This window comes from Cryptomeria japonica, chromosome 10, assembly GCF_030272615.1.
Source record: "Cryptomeria japonica chromosome 10, Sugi_1.0, whole genome shotgun sequence".
Taxonomy (NCBI): Eukaryota; Viridiplantae; Streptophyta; class Pinopsida; order Cupressales; family Cupressaceae; genus Cryptomeria; species Cryptomeria japonica.
Genome location: NC_081414.1, coordinates 36,292,661 through 36,307,616, shown reverse-complemented (window position 1 = coordinate 36,307,616; position 14,956 = coordinate 36,292,661). Strand labels below are relative to the sequence as shown.

Genomic DNA, 14,956 nt, shown 5'->3' with positions numbered 1-14,956 from the left:
TCTACTACGAAAGTTTCCATGGGGACATATCAGAAGGAGCCAAGCTCTAAAGTCAACTCAAAAGGTTTCTTATTCTAAAGTCGATCATTTTCTTCAAAGAGGAGGAATTAACGTTTAGAGGGAGTCTAAAAAACCAACATAACCAAACTTGGACAAAGAGGTCAGGAGGTTGATGCTAGTACTTGGAGCTTTAGAGGGAGTCACATCATCATGAAGATTCCTTGTAGTGTATATTTCTTTGAGATGGAGAAATGTGAGGTGAAAGCCCTTGTAGTGTATATTTCTCTGAGATGGATAAATATGAGGTGAATGCCCTTGTAGTGTATATTTCTCTGATATGGAGAAATATGAGGTGAAAGCCCTTGTAGTGTATATTTCTCTCTGATGGATAAATATGAGGTGAAAGCCCTTGTAGTGTATATTTCTCTGAGATGGAGAAATATGAGGTGTGAGCCCTTGTTCATCTCTGAGATTGAGGTGAGACATCATGTTGAGAGACTCCATGACAACATCACATTGAGAGACTCCATGATGTATCCTTTGTACTTGTGTTTTTCTACACATGGGAGTAGCCATGGTGAACGTCATGTTGAGTGACTCCATGACGATATCACGTTGAGTGACTCTCTGATGAACTTTCTTCCACAAATGAGTGTAGTCATTGTAAGTGTCATGTTGAGAGACTCCATGACATGGATATCTGGAAAGATATCTCCCTAGATAAGAGGGAGTGTTGATGTTATTATTGCGGCGGGAGATTCTTTCTCCCATCAAATTCAAGATCAGCAGTGTACAAGACCCGATTTGGTCATAAGCATGGACATATTCAGCGATTACCACAGAGTGATATCAGTCCATTAGAGATATCAATATACTACCACCAATATGATGAATTGATTATTTAGTAATCGATTATCATTTGTTAAGAATACATTAAGTGATAAACAACAGTTATGAGATAACATGATCATTATCAAAGTAATATCATTAAGTAATGATAATAATTAAAGAGATGCGACACATCCAACTTATGCCTTTCCATCTCTTAACGCGGGTATATGAAGACACTCGACTTGTCTTCTCAAGGGTTAAATATTGTTTTATGACTTGTATACATATTTGGGTTTGCTTTAGCCGAGCATCTACCTTCACACTAAATCAGGTTGCACGGATTAGAGTGATAGTTAGGCACTGCACCATTATCTGCATACCTCAAGGAATGAATTAAGACAAGTCTGTGTTACTTCAAGGAGATCGACATTGATCAGCAGATCAAGGAATACATCGGTTCCTTTATTAGTTAGATTGTGATCAAGGAACACATCATTCATTGTATAATCGCACCTAGGAGAGGTGCTATCCTTATTGTGTCATATCAGCTAAGTGTGTGGCTAAACTATAAATTGGATTTCCCCTTCAATTAAATTATAATAGATATAACTATTGTTGAGTTTTGTTTTATCTCTATCTATCTAAATTCTGATCATAAAAAATAAAAACCTACACAAACAAAGAAAATAATTTTTTTTGGGATTGTTTAGGGAATTACCTTAGTCAATTCCTTGCTTTGGGGTATTCACCTCTATAGCAACCAAATAAATAGATATAAAAAAGATAAATAGACACAAATGATAAAATAGTTTAATATATAAGGGATGTGACAAATTCTAAGATGTTTAAAGACAAAAGAGAAATGTATATTACCAATAAGGCTTGAGGAAGCCAAGAGATATTTAAATATTATTGTGAGAGCTTGAGACTATTGGATAAATATATGGAGAGTTGTGCAAACTTGAAAGAGCTAAAGATAGTTGTAGAAACCAAGAGAAAACTAGAGAGTATTTAAGTTATATTTTTAGAGATTTCATGTAGTGAAAAGGTGTTTTTAAAATGAGAGAAGAAGAGGGAAAGAAGGGAGGTTGATATATCACATATCATCTTGAGCTATTTCCACTGACCTGGGAAGGTGACAAGTGGGAAAATGCTTATAAATATGACAACAAAAAAATATTTACCAATGATACCTACTTCATAATTACATAAACATCTTATGTGCTATTGAAAAAAGAGAAACTGACAACACATTTAGGCTTGGACACTTGGCAAATTAATTTGATATAGTCATCATAAAACAATAGGAGCAATTTTTTGACCAAACTTATCCTCGCTCTCCAGATTTGCATCCTTTCAAGCTATATGAACATGCTCCTCATAATGAGAAAACTCCTCTGCATTAAAAATGCAATCTCCTACATTTAGAGAGCAACCAAAATTGGCCAAAGCATCTGCCAACCCATTTTCCTTTCTATAACAATGACAAATATGGAAATCATTAAAATTTGACAATAAATTAATTTCCTCCCAAAGGATATATCCAATTTTCCAGTTTGGGAGCTTAGACTTAATCATTGTAGATACAATATTCATTGAATCTCCTTCTATACTCATTATTTTTGCTCCAATTTTTTACTCCCAATCTAAGCCCAATCAACCATGTTATTTGTCCCATCAGCTAGCCTAGTTGCTCCCACCACTAAAACAAACCCCTTACTATCTCTCACAACACACCCAATACCTGAAACACTTGAGTTTCCCTTATTAATAATAGTAACATAAAAATTGTTATTTTTATTTCTCACAATATAAATATTATAAAACTTTAAGAAAATAAAAAAATAATGTAATTGATATATTAAATAAAATTAATTTGAAAAAAAGATTGCATGATAATAACGGGCTTCACAAGAATTATAAATATATCTTAATATATTTGAACAAACTTTTATAAATCATATGTTTACATGCTACCTATTCTCTCTTTATTTTAATTAAAAAATTAATCAAAAAAAAAATTATATTTTTATTTGTAAAATATTTTTGTTTTAAACTAGAATCATTACAATTAGTTATTTTGGACTCTAGAGGCATCATAGCTTTACTCAATTAAAATAACAAAATTTACAAAAATTTTAAGAAGCAAAATCCAAATATATATCTCTCTATAAAATGATTCTATCTAAAAGAAAAGCAAGTTTTAATTCATATTGAATAGTATATTGAGGTTGATGTTGGTGGGAAAGCTTCTACTATTCTATGGTAAGGAGTAGTGGTTTGAGTGGGTGGGAAGCTAATATTGTGGGATGGCTTATATTATTTTAAAGGGTTTCGGGTGTTCATAGGAAGATAAATGGGGTTGGGTTGGGTTGAGATTATAATTGAGTTCATCTGTTCAATCCATGCTAAATTTCATTTGTTATATTTTTATTTGATTATGTATGAATTTCTTTTGTCATTTTCAAATCACACTCGCTGATCCATAGTCAAAATGAAAAGATTTATAGAATAATATAAGATAAAATTTTGAACTTTCCACCAAAAGGTAATAACTCTATACTAAGTTAATCTACTTATAAACCTCCTCCTATGGAGTCGACTACTAACGAGGAGTATCGATTAAAAGTATCCAACTTCATAAAATTAACAGTACAAACATACTTTCGGAAAATAAACTACGATATAAAGTACCAAATAGCCGCGGAAGCAACTTCGACAAGCCCCCTGTGAGGACACTATTTTCATTTTATGAAGTCAGAGATGCCACGGAGGGTCTCAACCGTGACAGGCTCCTCCAGTTTTAAGGAAAGGAAGCCGTGGTCTTCCTCCTCACACACATGCACAAGAATTTGTTTCCCACGTTTCTTGAGAAACTCACAGTACTGCATCTGTTGATCTCTCAGTATATCGTGCCCTGCAATCACAAAGAGAATTTCCGGAAGGTCAAGAGCAGAGACAGCGGCTCCTTCTATTAGCGGATTCGAGAATGGATGATCTCTGTTGCTTCCCATAGGCAGGGCAAGCCTCCACATGGTATCTGACATCTCCAAACTAAACTCCGGCGAGTTTTGTTTCTCCGAAGCCGTGCGCTCTTCGCACCCGAAGAACGGGTAGAGCAAAATCAGTCCTTTAATTTCCATCTCCGCCTTTGCCTTCCTCGCCCACACGCCCACGTGATGTGCAATGTTCCCCCCCGCGCTTTCGCCTGCAATAAACACCCTAGAGAAGTCGGCGTGGGAGTGCAACCAAGTCTCCGCTCCTTCGGCCGCCAGGGCCTGCAGTTGGAGCCAGTGCAGCGCTGCGATGGAGTCATCGTAGGCACAAGGAAGGCGGTGCTCAGGAGCCATCCTGTAATTCACCGAAACGATGAGGACGCCTAGCGTGGCCGCCCACAGCTGGCACTTATGGTGTATGAAGAGCGTTGCAGGGCTAAAGAGGATAAAGCCACCACAGTGGTAGTACATGACTACGGGCGTCTTGCTCGTCGTTTCAGGCGGCAGGTAGAGGCGCGCCCACAATCCAACTTCCTCGTCCAACACCACGTCTTTGTATTCCACATGCTTATATTTGAAATCCAAACTTTCATATTTATTGTTATCTGGAGAGTGTGAGAAGAAGGAAGAATCGTCTCCTCGGACAACTGATCCGTCACTGTAAAGCTTGATTATCCCGCTGAAATCCTCCAGTAGCTCAGCCTCATGCTTCTCCGCCATTTCTGATTTTCTTCGCTCGTGGATAAGGTTTAGTTCCCGGGATATGGTATTTAAAGAGACTCTTGCTGTTGATATTTTTCAACAGATTGGACTTATGATCCGCACAAGGATGGAGCGAATACGTCCAATTAATAAGCATCTTCAGATAGTCTAACTATAATTTTGAGAAAAGAAGTGAGATGCTCGTATATAGAATCAGTTAAAACATTTTTTTAATACCAGAGATATCATGTCAGACGTCTTGTCAAAAGAACCGCTGGAGGAAACAATTTAGGGAGAGATTCGGGTTAAGCTATGGATTAAGGCTTCAATGAATTGGTCTCTCTCGTGGCAATATCAGATAAGGTAAAGGATTTCATAGTGGTGGGTCATGGTTGGTTCAAATATTTGTCAAAACAGGTGAGGTAGACTGCGTTTCATGGAGATAGATGGCAAAGATTTCAAATATATTAAATTAATTGTACAAAATTTATATTGCATATGTTAATATAATGTATAATTAATATTTGCATTGAAAGGAGGAGTAATGGTTTCATCACTTATAATTTATATAGAATATTTGATAAATTTGTAGGAGGTCTGAGTTGAATTTGTAATTACTTTATTTAAAAAATGATACAACATCAAGGTCTTGATACAATATTAAGTGGCGAGTCTTGATATATTAGGTGGCGAGTCTTGATACAAGACACTGTAGCAATCCTGGATGTCCTATCCATTGACATGTTGAATATGTTGATTTTTGATTGAGTATAGAATCGACATCCATATTAATATACTATATCTAACAACTAATAGGACCTTATTTTTCCAAGGAATCCAAGCTTATTAGGCATTTTTTCCAACTATATAGCGACATAGACAAAGTATTGTAGCTAATATATTATTATTTTTTTATCTAATTTGACAACGGTTGATCCTAAAGGTAACTCGACCTAACTAATTAATCTATCTCGATTTCAAAATATCCATCAAATTTTTAGAGAATATATGAATCGATGATGTTTAGTATGGCATATTGTATTCTACTCTTAACATGTTTTAGTTTTTCAAAAGTCATGTTTTCTAGTGTAGTAAAAAGTTTAAAATTTCTCTATTTTCCATATGTCCCACTATACCAAAGACTCAAATAAATATTAATTAAAAAAATGTCATGCTTTCATAAATCTCATTTCAAAATAAGAGTATCTCAATCCTGAAACAATACTACAACAAACTTCAACAATTGGATTGATTGATAACGTTTTTACTTTTTTTTTTGCTAGAAATATGGACTATTCACTCATTTAGAGAGTGGATAACTTACCATGTCTAGAAACATGGCTATGTACTTATTCTACTAATTTTTAAAGGATAGGGAGGAGAGAAAAGCTAAAACATATGTGTAGTCACATAAATCTGTCCACTTAATTAAATGAATACTTAGTATTTATTTGATTATTTAACCATCAATTAATAATTAATTAAATTAATATTTAATTAATTCATCTTAACGCTCTTCTCCTATTAATTAAATAAATTATTCAATTTATTTGATTTAATTCACTTAACCAAATTCATACCATTAATTAAATAAATAAATCATATTTGTTTAATTAAATCTTCTCTCACATTTAAATAAATTAATATTTATTTAAATCCCCCAAAATCCCACCTCTCACATTTAAATAAATTAATATTTATTTAAATCCCCCAAAATCCCACCTCTCACATTTAAATAAATAAATCATTTATTTAAATCACCTTTATCCTCCAGCCACTTGTATTTTCCTACAAAAGCAAGTTGCACAATTATTTTAAATAAATAATTTATTTAAATCACCTTTATCCTCCACCCACTTGTATTTTCCTACAAAAGCAAGTTGCACAACTATTTTAAATAAATTATTTATTTAAAATCCTATTTATCCTCACCCACTTGAAACCTTTAATGGTTTCCCTTAAAGTATTCAAACTTGATGGCTTTAAAGTCTTCAAACTTGATGGCTTCCTTCTATAGTCTTCTTAAAGACTTTAATGGTTTTCCTTAAAGTCTTCAAGCCTTTAATGGTTTCCCTCAAAGTCTTCAAGCATTTTAATGCTTTATCTTCATTTTTCTCATTTAAATAAATTAATATTTATTTGAATATTTATCCAAATGCAAATTACACCATTTAATTGAAATAAATGATTTTATTTTAATTGAAAATACCAAAATTTCTCCCACTTGCATTTTCCTACAAAATCCACTTGTATGCCTAAACCCCTTCTAGATTCTTCTAAACCCTTCCTAATTAGCCTAAATTCATCCCTTAAATATTGTCACATTCCTAAGCAAATTGGAGTCACTTCTCAAAGACTCCAAAGTCTTTGAAAAACAATTAATGCTTTGTGTGTTCAACAAATTAACCCTCAAAGTCTTGGATAACCTTTGAAAGCTTCCAACCTTCAACCATAAATGGCTCAAAGTCTTTGATAACCATTGAAGGCTTTCAACCTTCAACCACTTAATCCCCAAAGTCTCTAATAACCATTAATGGTTACCTCAAACCCTCCCACATGGTTAAAACATTTGTTTTGACTCAACCTCTACCCAACCCAAAGGTCTCATCAAGCCTTTAATGCTTTGACCATGATTATCTCTTAAACATTTGCACAAAGGTTTATCCTTGGATTAACTCTTAATCCAGTGGGTAATCTTAATTTAGACTTGACCCTTACCTTCTAGATAACCATGAGGTCTTCTCAGGCCTTTAATGCCTCCAACCTCTTCTCTCAACCCAATCCTATGTTGAAACTTGTCACCATTTTATTGGTGCCAATTGTGCACATGGATCCCCAACTTTCAATCCTAACCCTTGTTAAGATTGCTCAATCTTAACCCTTCATTTCCCTATTTCTTCTATAAATAGAACCCTTCTCCTCAAGCAAAAAAAGGAAGCATTTTAGAGTATTGTTGTTATACTGCCATTAGCATAGAGCTTTTTCATAGCATCACTATCTACTCTTGCATAGTATTTGCTTATCATATTCAACCATCTTGAATCTCCATATGGCATCCATGGCTAGTGCTAAAAGCTGAGAGCTACACTCATTTGGGACTTGGAGAGGAGAGGAACAAGGGAGGAGCAACTATGAGCATCTTGATTAGCTATTTCATTCTATGTTTATATGCTTTCTATTTCATGCTTAATATCTCTCTTGATATGCCTGTTTAGGATAATCTTTTGTTGCTAACACTAACGTTTGTTTCTTGTGCTCTTGTGTGTGTTGCCATCAAACAGATTTTCTAATCCTTTTTGCAGAGCATCATTTGGTGAACCCGACGTGAATCCAAACACCAAAAAGATCAATTTTTTTTTTTTTAACCAATAACATGTTTGAATGTTGAAAATGTCACACAGGTTGCGATTTTGACACTGTTTTGGTGCGTTTGGCATTATTTTGGCGCTATTCCCCCTGTTTCAGTGCTTTTCCCTTCTCTGTCTTTCCCTTTCTTTTAATACGTTTGTGTTAAATAGTGCCTCTGTTCAAACGCAGACTAGCGCTATTGTAACAAAACGTTGTACAAATCACTTTGTAACCAAAAAAAAAAAAAAACCAAAAAAAAAAAAAATTTAGGCTTGTAGAAGCCCACCAAATAGGCGGATTTTACTAACTATTTTTCTCTTTTGTGCAGATTTAAATTAGATTAAAGAGTAGATTTATATTTTTTTACTAACTTGTTTTTGAAGTTGGTTTTAAAAATGAATTCACTTTTTATTTTGGTTTAAAATTAACTTCACATTTCAAATTTGGGCTTTTGAAAAAGAATCACACATTTGTTTGGGGCTATTAAAAAGAATTTCATTGTTCAAAGGTAAAAAGAACCACAAACTTATACAAAAACAACTTTATTTTTTTTGCAAGTTAGAAAACAAACTTCGTTTTGGTGCTTAAAATCAACAAGGCAAATTTTATTTCTTGCATCAAGATAAAACTCACAATCCACACTTCCATTTTTGGTGCAAATAAAATTCACAATCAACTTGTCTCATTTTCAAAGCAATTTTACTTCATGCAAACGTGTTTTTCATTAATTTGACCAGGATTTTCAAATTCTAGTTTACTCAAACAATTGCCTTTGAAAATTAAAAAGAACACCATGATTGTTGGAGCAACATCTCCAAATAGTTAGATCACATTGCAATGATAGATTAAAAAGAACAAGTGTTTTTCGTGCTTGGCACACTTGTGCAAAGAGTTGGTCGAGTGGTCCTACTTCTAACACACACTATCCTCTCCCTTGGCTTTCGTGGTCCTAGGTGCAAGAGAAAAGTGTTAGTAACACTCAAAATTTTATCTTTTTAAGAGAGGCCTGCCAAGAGACACATCACTCTTGGGAACGACCTTGAGCGGTAAATCCTTCAAGCCGCTATAGAAATCAGGTGTGAGCGAAAGCTGTAGCCTTGGGTATAGCTGTTCCTACAGTGTAACTGGCCGAAAGGACAAATGGGCCCCACCACCAGTTACAAGGCTCTTAAGTGAGTCACTGCAGAATGAACTTATGTCCAAAAACATCGAACATGACTAAACACCTTTAAGTAGTAGCCCACCCGTTCTATTGATTGAGGATATTTGCGATATAATTTAGTGCAAGAGCATAGATGGTTTTGCTCCCAAGATACTCACCATACATATTTCCTTGAGTAGAAACATAGCTTTTTGAAAAGTCACTTGTGGCTTGATAAAAGTGGTGACTCCCCCATCATAGGGATCATCTATTTGTTATGCTCGTGCAAGACTTAGTATATCACATCCTTACCTGCCACGGCGGGATTCATAAGGTATGTAGTACCAAAGTCGAAGAAATATCAAGATGTGGGCTAAATTTATCACAACTGGCCATTTGACCTTAGGGATAAAAAGTGTTTGAAGTGTGTTCGTTTTACAGACCTAGTGCGAATTGAGCCGACTTCAGGCTTTGGAAATACACCTTAAAATACATCTAAAGGAAGGGTCAAAAACAAGTCCAAGAATTGGGTTGATCTAGACCCATACTCATTTGTGCCTTTGAGGCTACAATCTTGTGTTTGTGTGCTTGCTTTGTTTTCTTGTCAAAGAAAAATCAGAAAATCAATCCCAAAAACAAAGTATTCATCCAACATCTGTCAACACAACCAAAAATACCAAAAACAAAGTGCAAACAAACAAAGAGTCAAAAATTTATGACCATTCTTCACATCTTGCGAAAGAAGAAGTGTCATCAGAGTATCACCTTGAAAAGGAGACCACTAAGCTCAAAGGCTTTAATCAAAAGGAGGAAATTCTTCTATCTCAATAGACAAATCTTTGTCTCACATAGAGTCTTTCTACATCGCATGCGTCTATATCTTCAAGGTAAAACAAACAAATTTGATTCTGAATCATTGAACATCAGAGCTTTTATGCAATATAGAGCTTTGAGTTATCACAAAAATCAAGGAGGAAAGATTAAATCCAATTTCTTCCCAAACATCTGTATCACCTACAACACACCTCGAGAAGTGCCACCAACGCCTGAAAGGGAAGAGATAGAGTTTGTCCCATTTGTGACACAAAGTTTTTATTGAAAGTTGAAAAACAAAAGCATCCAGTATCTTATTCATACATCATCACTTCATCATCAATCCGTCCCAACTCTCAAAACATTAAGAGGTTCTTGTCCCACGATTCCTTTTTAGATATTGCTTGAAATCAAACACATCACATCACTTTTAGATTGTTTCTACATCTAGGATAAGCTCATCCTAAGAGACACATCTACGCAGGTTAAAACTAGTTCATGAGTGAATCCTCTCATTACTAGGTAGTCAAAATCTGTAACACATCTCAGATTTCTCTACACCTTATCACATCCAAAATCATCAAAACAAACAAGCAATTCAAAGAAAGAATTCTGGTTACATTTACCTTTAGAGTGCTAGAGATCTACAATCCACCAACCATCAATCTTTCATTTCATCACCAACTCATCATCATCTTCAATCAACTTCAAAACAAACTTGCAAACAAAATGGCTCAAACCCGATCACAATCAAGGCAACGAGAAATAGAAATTGAGGAAGAAGAGGACAACCTCAATGAATTTCAAGAAGCACTTGGAGGAAATGTGAATGATGAAAACCCAAGTACTCCCACTCCTTCAACAATCGAAAGGGTTCAGCATAACCCTCATTTTAACAGATTATTTGATGAAATACTAAGGAACAATGCGGATGCTCACTTCTTAAGACTTGCTCAAGAAGGAGCCAAACTCCCCTCAGACTTTGATCTTGCCCAATTAAGACAAGCATCAGAAAGACAAAGTCACCATGAGGAGGAAAGGCGTAGAGATCCCATCAGATATAACATTCCTCGAGGTAACCCACCACCTCCTCCTCCAAATGAAATAGAGATGTTGCGGCAACAAATCGAGAATCTCGCCCAACAACTTCATAGTGGTGTTAAGACCAATCAATTCTCACTTAACGACATCTGTCCCTATCCGTTTGATAGGAATCTTTATATGCCACCCTTTCCACGCGGGTTCGAAACACCAAAATTCGAAAAATATAGAGGAAAGGGAGATCCCCGCGATCATGTCCGAGAATTTCATTTCGCTTGTCTCGAAGTTGCATATGAAGACACATACTTAATGCGCCTTTTTCCCCAAAGCTTGGGAGGAACAACCACATCATGGTTTTCCCGACTACCAGGTGGCATAAGAACATTTGAGGAACTCATCCAGAAGTTCCTATCTCATTACTCTTATAATATTGAACGCGACATCACCATGGCTGATCTATGCAACACCAAACAAAAACCAGGTGAATTATTCTCAGTATTCCTGCAACGATGGCGCCAAATGTCTAGCAGACGTTCTCTTCAGTTACCTGAACGAGAACTAGTGGAAATTTTCATTTCCAACTTAAACGAAGAAATGGAATTTCACCTGGATGTCAAAGATACAGATTCTTTTAACGATATGATCACCAAAGGTATAAAATGTGAAAGGGCACTCATCAAAAAAGGACTCATCAAAATCTTTAATGAACCCAAAGATGGTCCTCGCCCGCGCTTCAATAGCGATAAACCGAACTTCTGGAACAAGAATAAGAATATCGTCAACGATGGAGTTGTGGATGCTCGGACTGTCCAAAATGCACAACCTGTGGTTCGGTTTGCAGGACAAAATCCTCCACCTCAAAATAACACAAATGTTCTTCCTAATCAAGGTCGCATCACATCTCAGGATGAACCAAGACCTCGTCCACAAAAACAAAAACGCACATACACTCCCTTAGGGGAACCCATTGAAACAGTGATGCGACAACTCATTTCTCAGAATTTGATCACTCTACCTAAGTTATCGAATTATGAGCCTCAAGTCAAACCGGCATGGTGGAGAGATACTGAACATTGTGAGTTTCATCAAGGAAGAGGACACAAGACAAGTAATTGTCACCGATTGAAAGATCTCATTCAGGATCTTATTGATCGAGGAGAAATTGAGATTGAAGGACATGATCCAAAAACAACCAATAATGATCATCAGATGTTCAAAAATCCACTTCCATCGCAAGATCAAAGGGGTCCTTCCACGTCCAGACGAGGTCCTGATACCACTGATTATACACAAGCTGCGTATAATTACACTATCAATCACTTGTATGATGCCAGTGAACAAATTGCAACTATCACCTTCAAAAATCCCACCTCAAATTGCAATGTTGTTACACGTCATGGCAAGGTCACCATCAAGGCAGCTCCACAAGGCACCACCTCCATCCCAAAGCAGTACAATCTTGTGGAACAATTAGACAAAACGCCTGCGCTTATATCCATTTTAGAGCTGTTACGCCTATCGCCATCTCATAAAACAATCTTGGATCAAGCACTCCAAGAGGCGTCAGTCCCTGCAAACTTGAATACAAACCAATTTCAAGCCATGGTTGGAAATCTAAAGTCATCACCTTGTCTCACTTTTTCTGAAAGCGACAACTCTTCGTTCCAACAACCTCATAACGCCTCACTCCACATTGAAGGCTTTGTCAACCAACACAGGATCAAGCGAGTCTTGATTGATAATGGAGCAGGCCTAAACATTTGCACACTACAGTTGGTCACAGCATTGGGCTATGCAGTAGAATCAGTGGATCCTCGCAAGAAGATCACCATCAAGGCCTATGATGATGCAGAGCGTTCATCCAAAGGAGCTGTGGTACTACCAATTCGAGTGGGCCCTGTGGTAAAGCATATCATTTGTCAGGTTCTGGACCTTCCTCTGCCATATAATCTATTATTAGGGAGACCTTGGATACATGCCATGCAAGCTGTTCCATCTACCTATCATCAATGTATCAAGTTCCCACATAACGGTGTAGAGATCACAATCCTGGGCGATGCAAATCCCTTTGCATTTTGCCATAATATCAGCCATCAACCAGAGATTACCGTTCCTAATAATAGAGAAGCCATTTCCTCCACATCATATATAAATCCCGCCTCTCTTGCCAGTTCAAACACCCCTATGCCCAAGCAAGAAAAGCTAAAGATGAAAGTAGCAGAGGAAGGTCCTGGAGAATATAACTTGAGTCAGCTCTTTTGTGTGGGACAAATGCCCACTTCTCCTAGAACACATGGTAAACCACAACAGTTGCTCCAGCAACCACTAATCACGCCAGCATGTGCCTTAACGCCTTTCATCCTTGGAAAGAGTCAAGAGGAAGAAACACAAGATGAGGACCTAGCGGACTGGATCTATAAGGATCCCATCACCACTGACATACCGCGAGTTACACTTCCTATGGAACAATATGGCAAAGGCCTCCTCATTATGCAAAGAATGGGATATGATGGTCAAAGTGCTTTGGGATCCTGCAAACAAGGACGACAGGAACCGCTGCTGCCAGAGTTCAAGCCCAAAGGTAATACAGGCCTAGGCTTTGAAAAAGAGATCCTTCCTAAACTCAGATTCAAAGGAAAACCCAGCAAACCATTTTGCCCACCTACTGCAAAGAGGATACCTTTCATAATCAAAGCACCATCAAGCAATATTGTCACTGCCCCATCGAGGCTCACAAACCCACCGCAACCGTCATCAGCGCCAAAAATCCCACCAATCGAACTAGTAATCCCATCCACAGCAGTCATCACATCAATAAAACCATTCATAGCAGCAACAACTGTATGGAAACCCGCAGCAACATCTATGGCACCAGTAGTTCTAGCAGAAACCACTGAATCAACACTGCCGATACTTCCAGTGACAAATCCTTTAAACCCCATCACAGTTCCTGCAGCACCGATCACCACAAAGATACATAAACCAATCACACCTGCCGTGTTTAACTCCAAAGACATCCCAGTATGGTATAGCAATCGGATGCTGGAGAGTGATTCAGAGACCGACTCACATGAGTGGGAATTTGATTCTGTACAGCTTAACACTTCAGATGAGGAAGACACGTCACCACCTCCGCCACGCAAAGACATTCCTGTTTACGGAGAAGCACAGATAAAGACCACTTGGGTACCTGAGCTGGAAACATCTTCCACAGACCCTACGTCTCATCCTACGCCTGATTCTGACAGGGAGAGTACCATCAACGACCTTCACCACACTGTCTTAACCCTCACTGATACATCTCCCGCACTTAACTTAATCGATGAAGTAATGCCCATTATCCACCCTGAACTCATCAAATGGAACCAACCAAATCCCCCATGTCTTGACCTCTTCCAAAATGATGAGGCTATCATTGACTTTTTGGAATTAAGGGATAATCTACCAAGCGGGGATCACAAAGCTGGATTCGCCATTGAACTTAATAGCGCAGCATACTTCGGGGCGGATGCCAAACCCTTCAGCTGCAAAAATATAACATTAAAACATGGATCTTCTAGTGAAAACCACACTGTGGCACTGTTTGATCCAACAAAAGTAAAAAGAAAGAGCGTATCCAACGGTGAAAACCTCTCTGAGGCGCCTGAGGATGAAGGGTTTGACATTCTCCCTGCTAATACACAACAGGAACGATCAACGATCCTCATTGAGGAGACCAAAGAATACAATGTGGGGACTCCTGAAAACCCTCATATCATACATCTGGCATCTCTTCTCACTCCAGAGGAACAACCTCAATTTATCGAGTTCTTCCAGCAGCGCCAGATCAACTTTGCATGGTCATATGCAGACATGCCTGGGCTTGATCCAGATTTAGTCATGCATCATCTCACAGTAGCAAAAGGAGCCAAACCTGTCAAGCAGAAGCTTCGTAAGATGCATCCTCAGATTGCCATGCTAGTCAAAACAGAACTCAAGAAACTCCTAGATGTTGGTTTCATTAGACCAATTGATTACGCAGAATGGATCTCCAATATTGTGCCAGTCGGCAAACCAAAAGGGGGCATCCGCATTTGTACTAACT

At 37.4% G+C, this 14,956-nt stretch overlaps 1 protein-coding gene across 1 annotated transcript; it reads right to left on the bottom strand.

Annotated features, from left to right (window-relative positions):
• Window positions 1-3,449: 3,449 nt before the first annotated feature.
• Window positions 3,450-4,584, bottom strand: LOC131038200 (probable carboxylesterase 15). The gene has a single exon (XM_057970549.2). It carries the CDS (start codon window positions 4,545-4,547, stop codon window positions 3,576-3,578), a length of 972 nt encoding a protein of 323 aa, XP_057826532.1. The 5' UTR covers window positions 4,548-4,584; the 3' UTR covers window positions 3,450-3,575.
• Window positions 4,585-14,956: the final 10,372 nt, after the last annotated feature.

Coding starts and splice junctions, on each gene's coding strand:
- LOC131038200 (XM_057970549.2), bottom strand. CDS start 4,547: ATGGCGGAGAAGCATGAGGCTGAGCTACTGGAGGATTTCAGCGGGATA.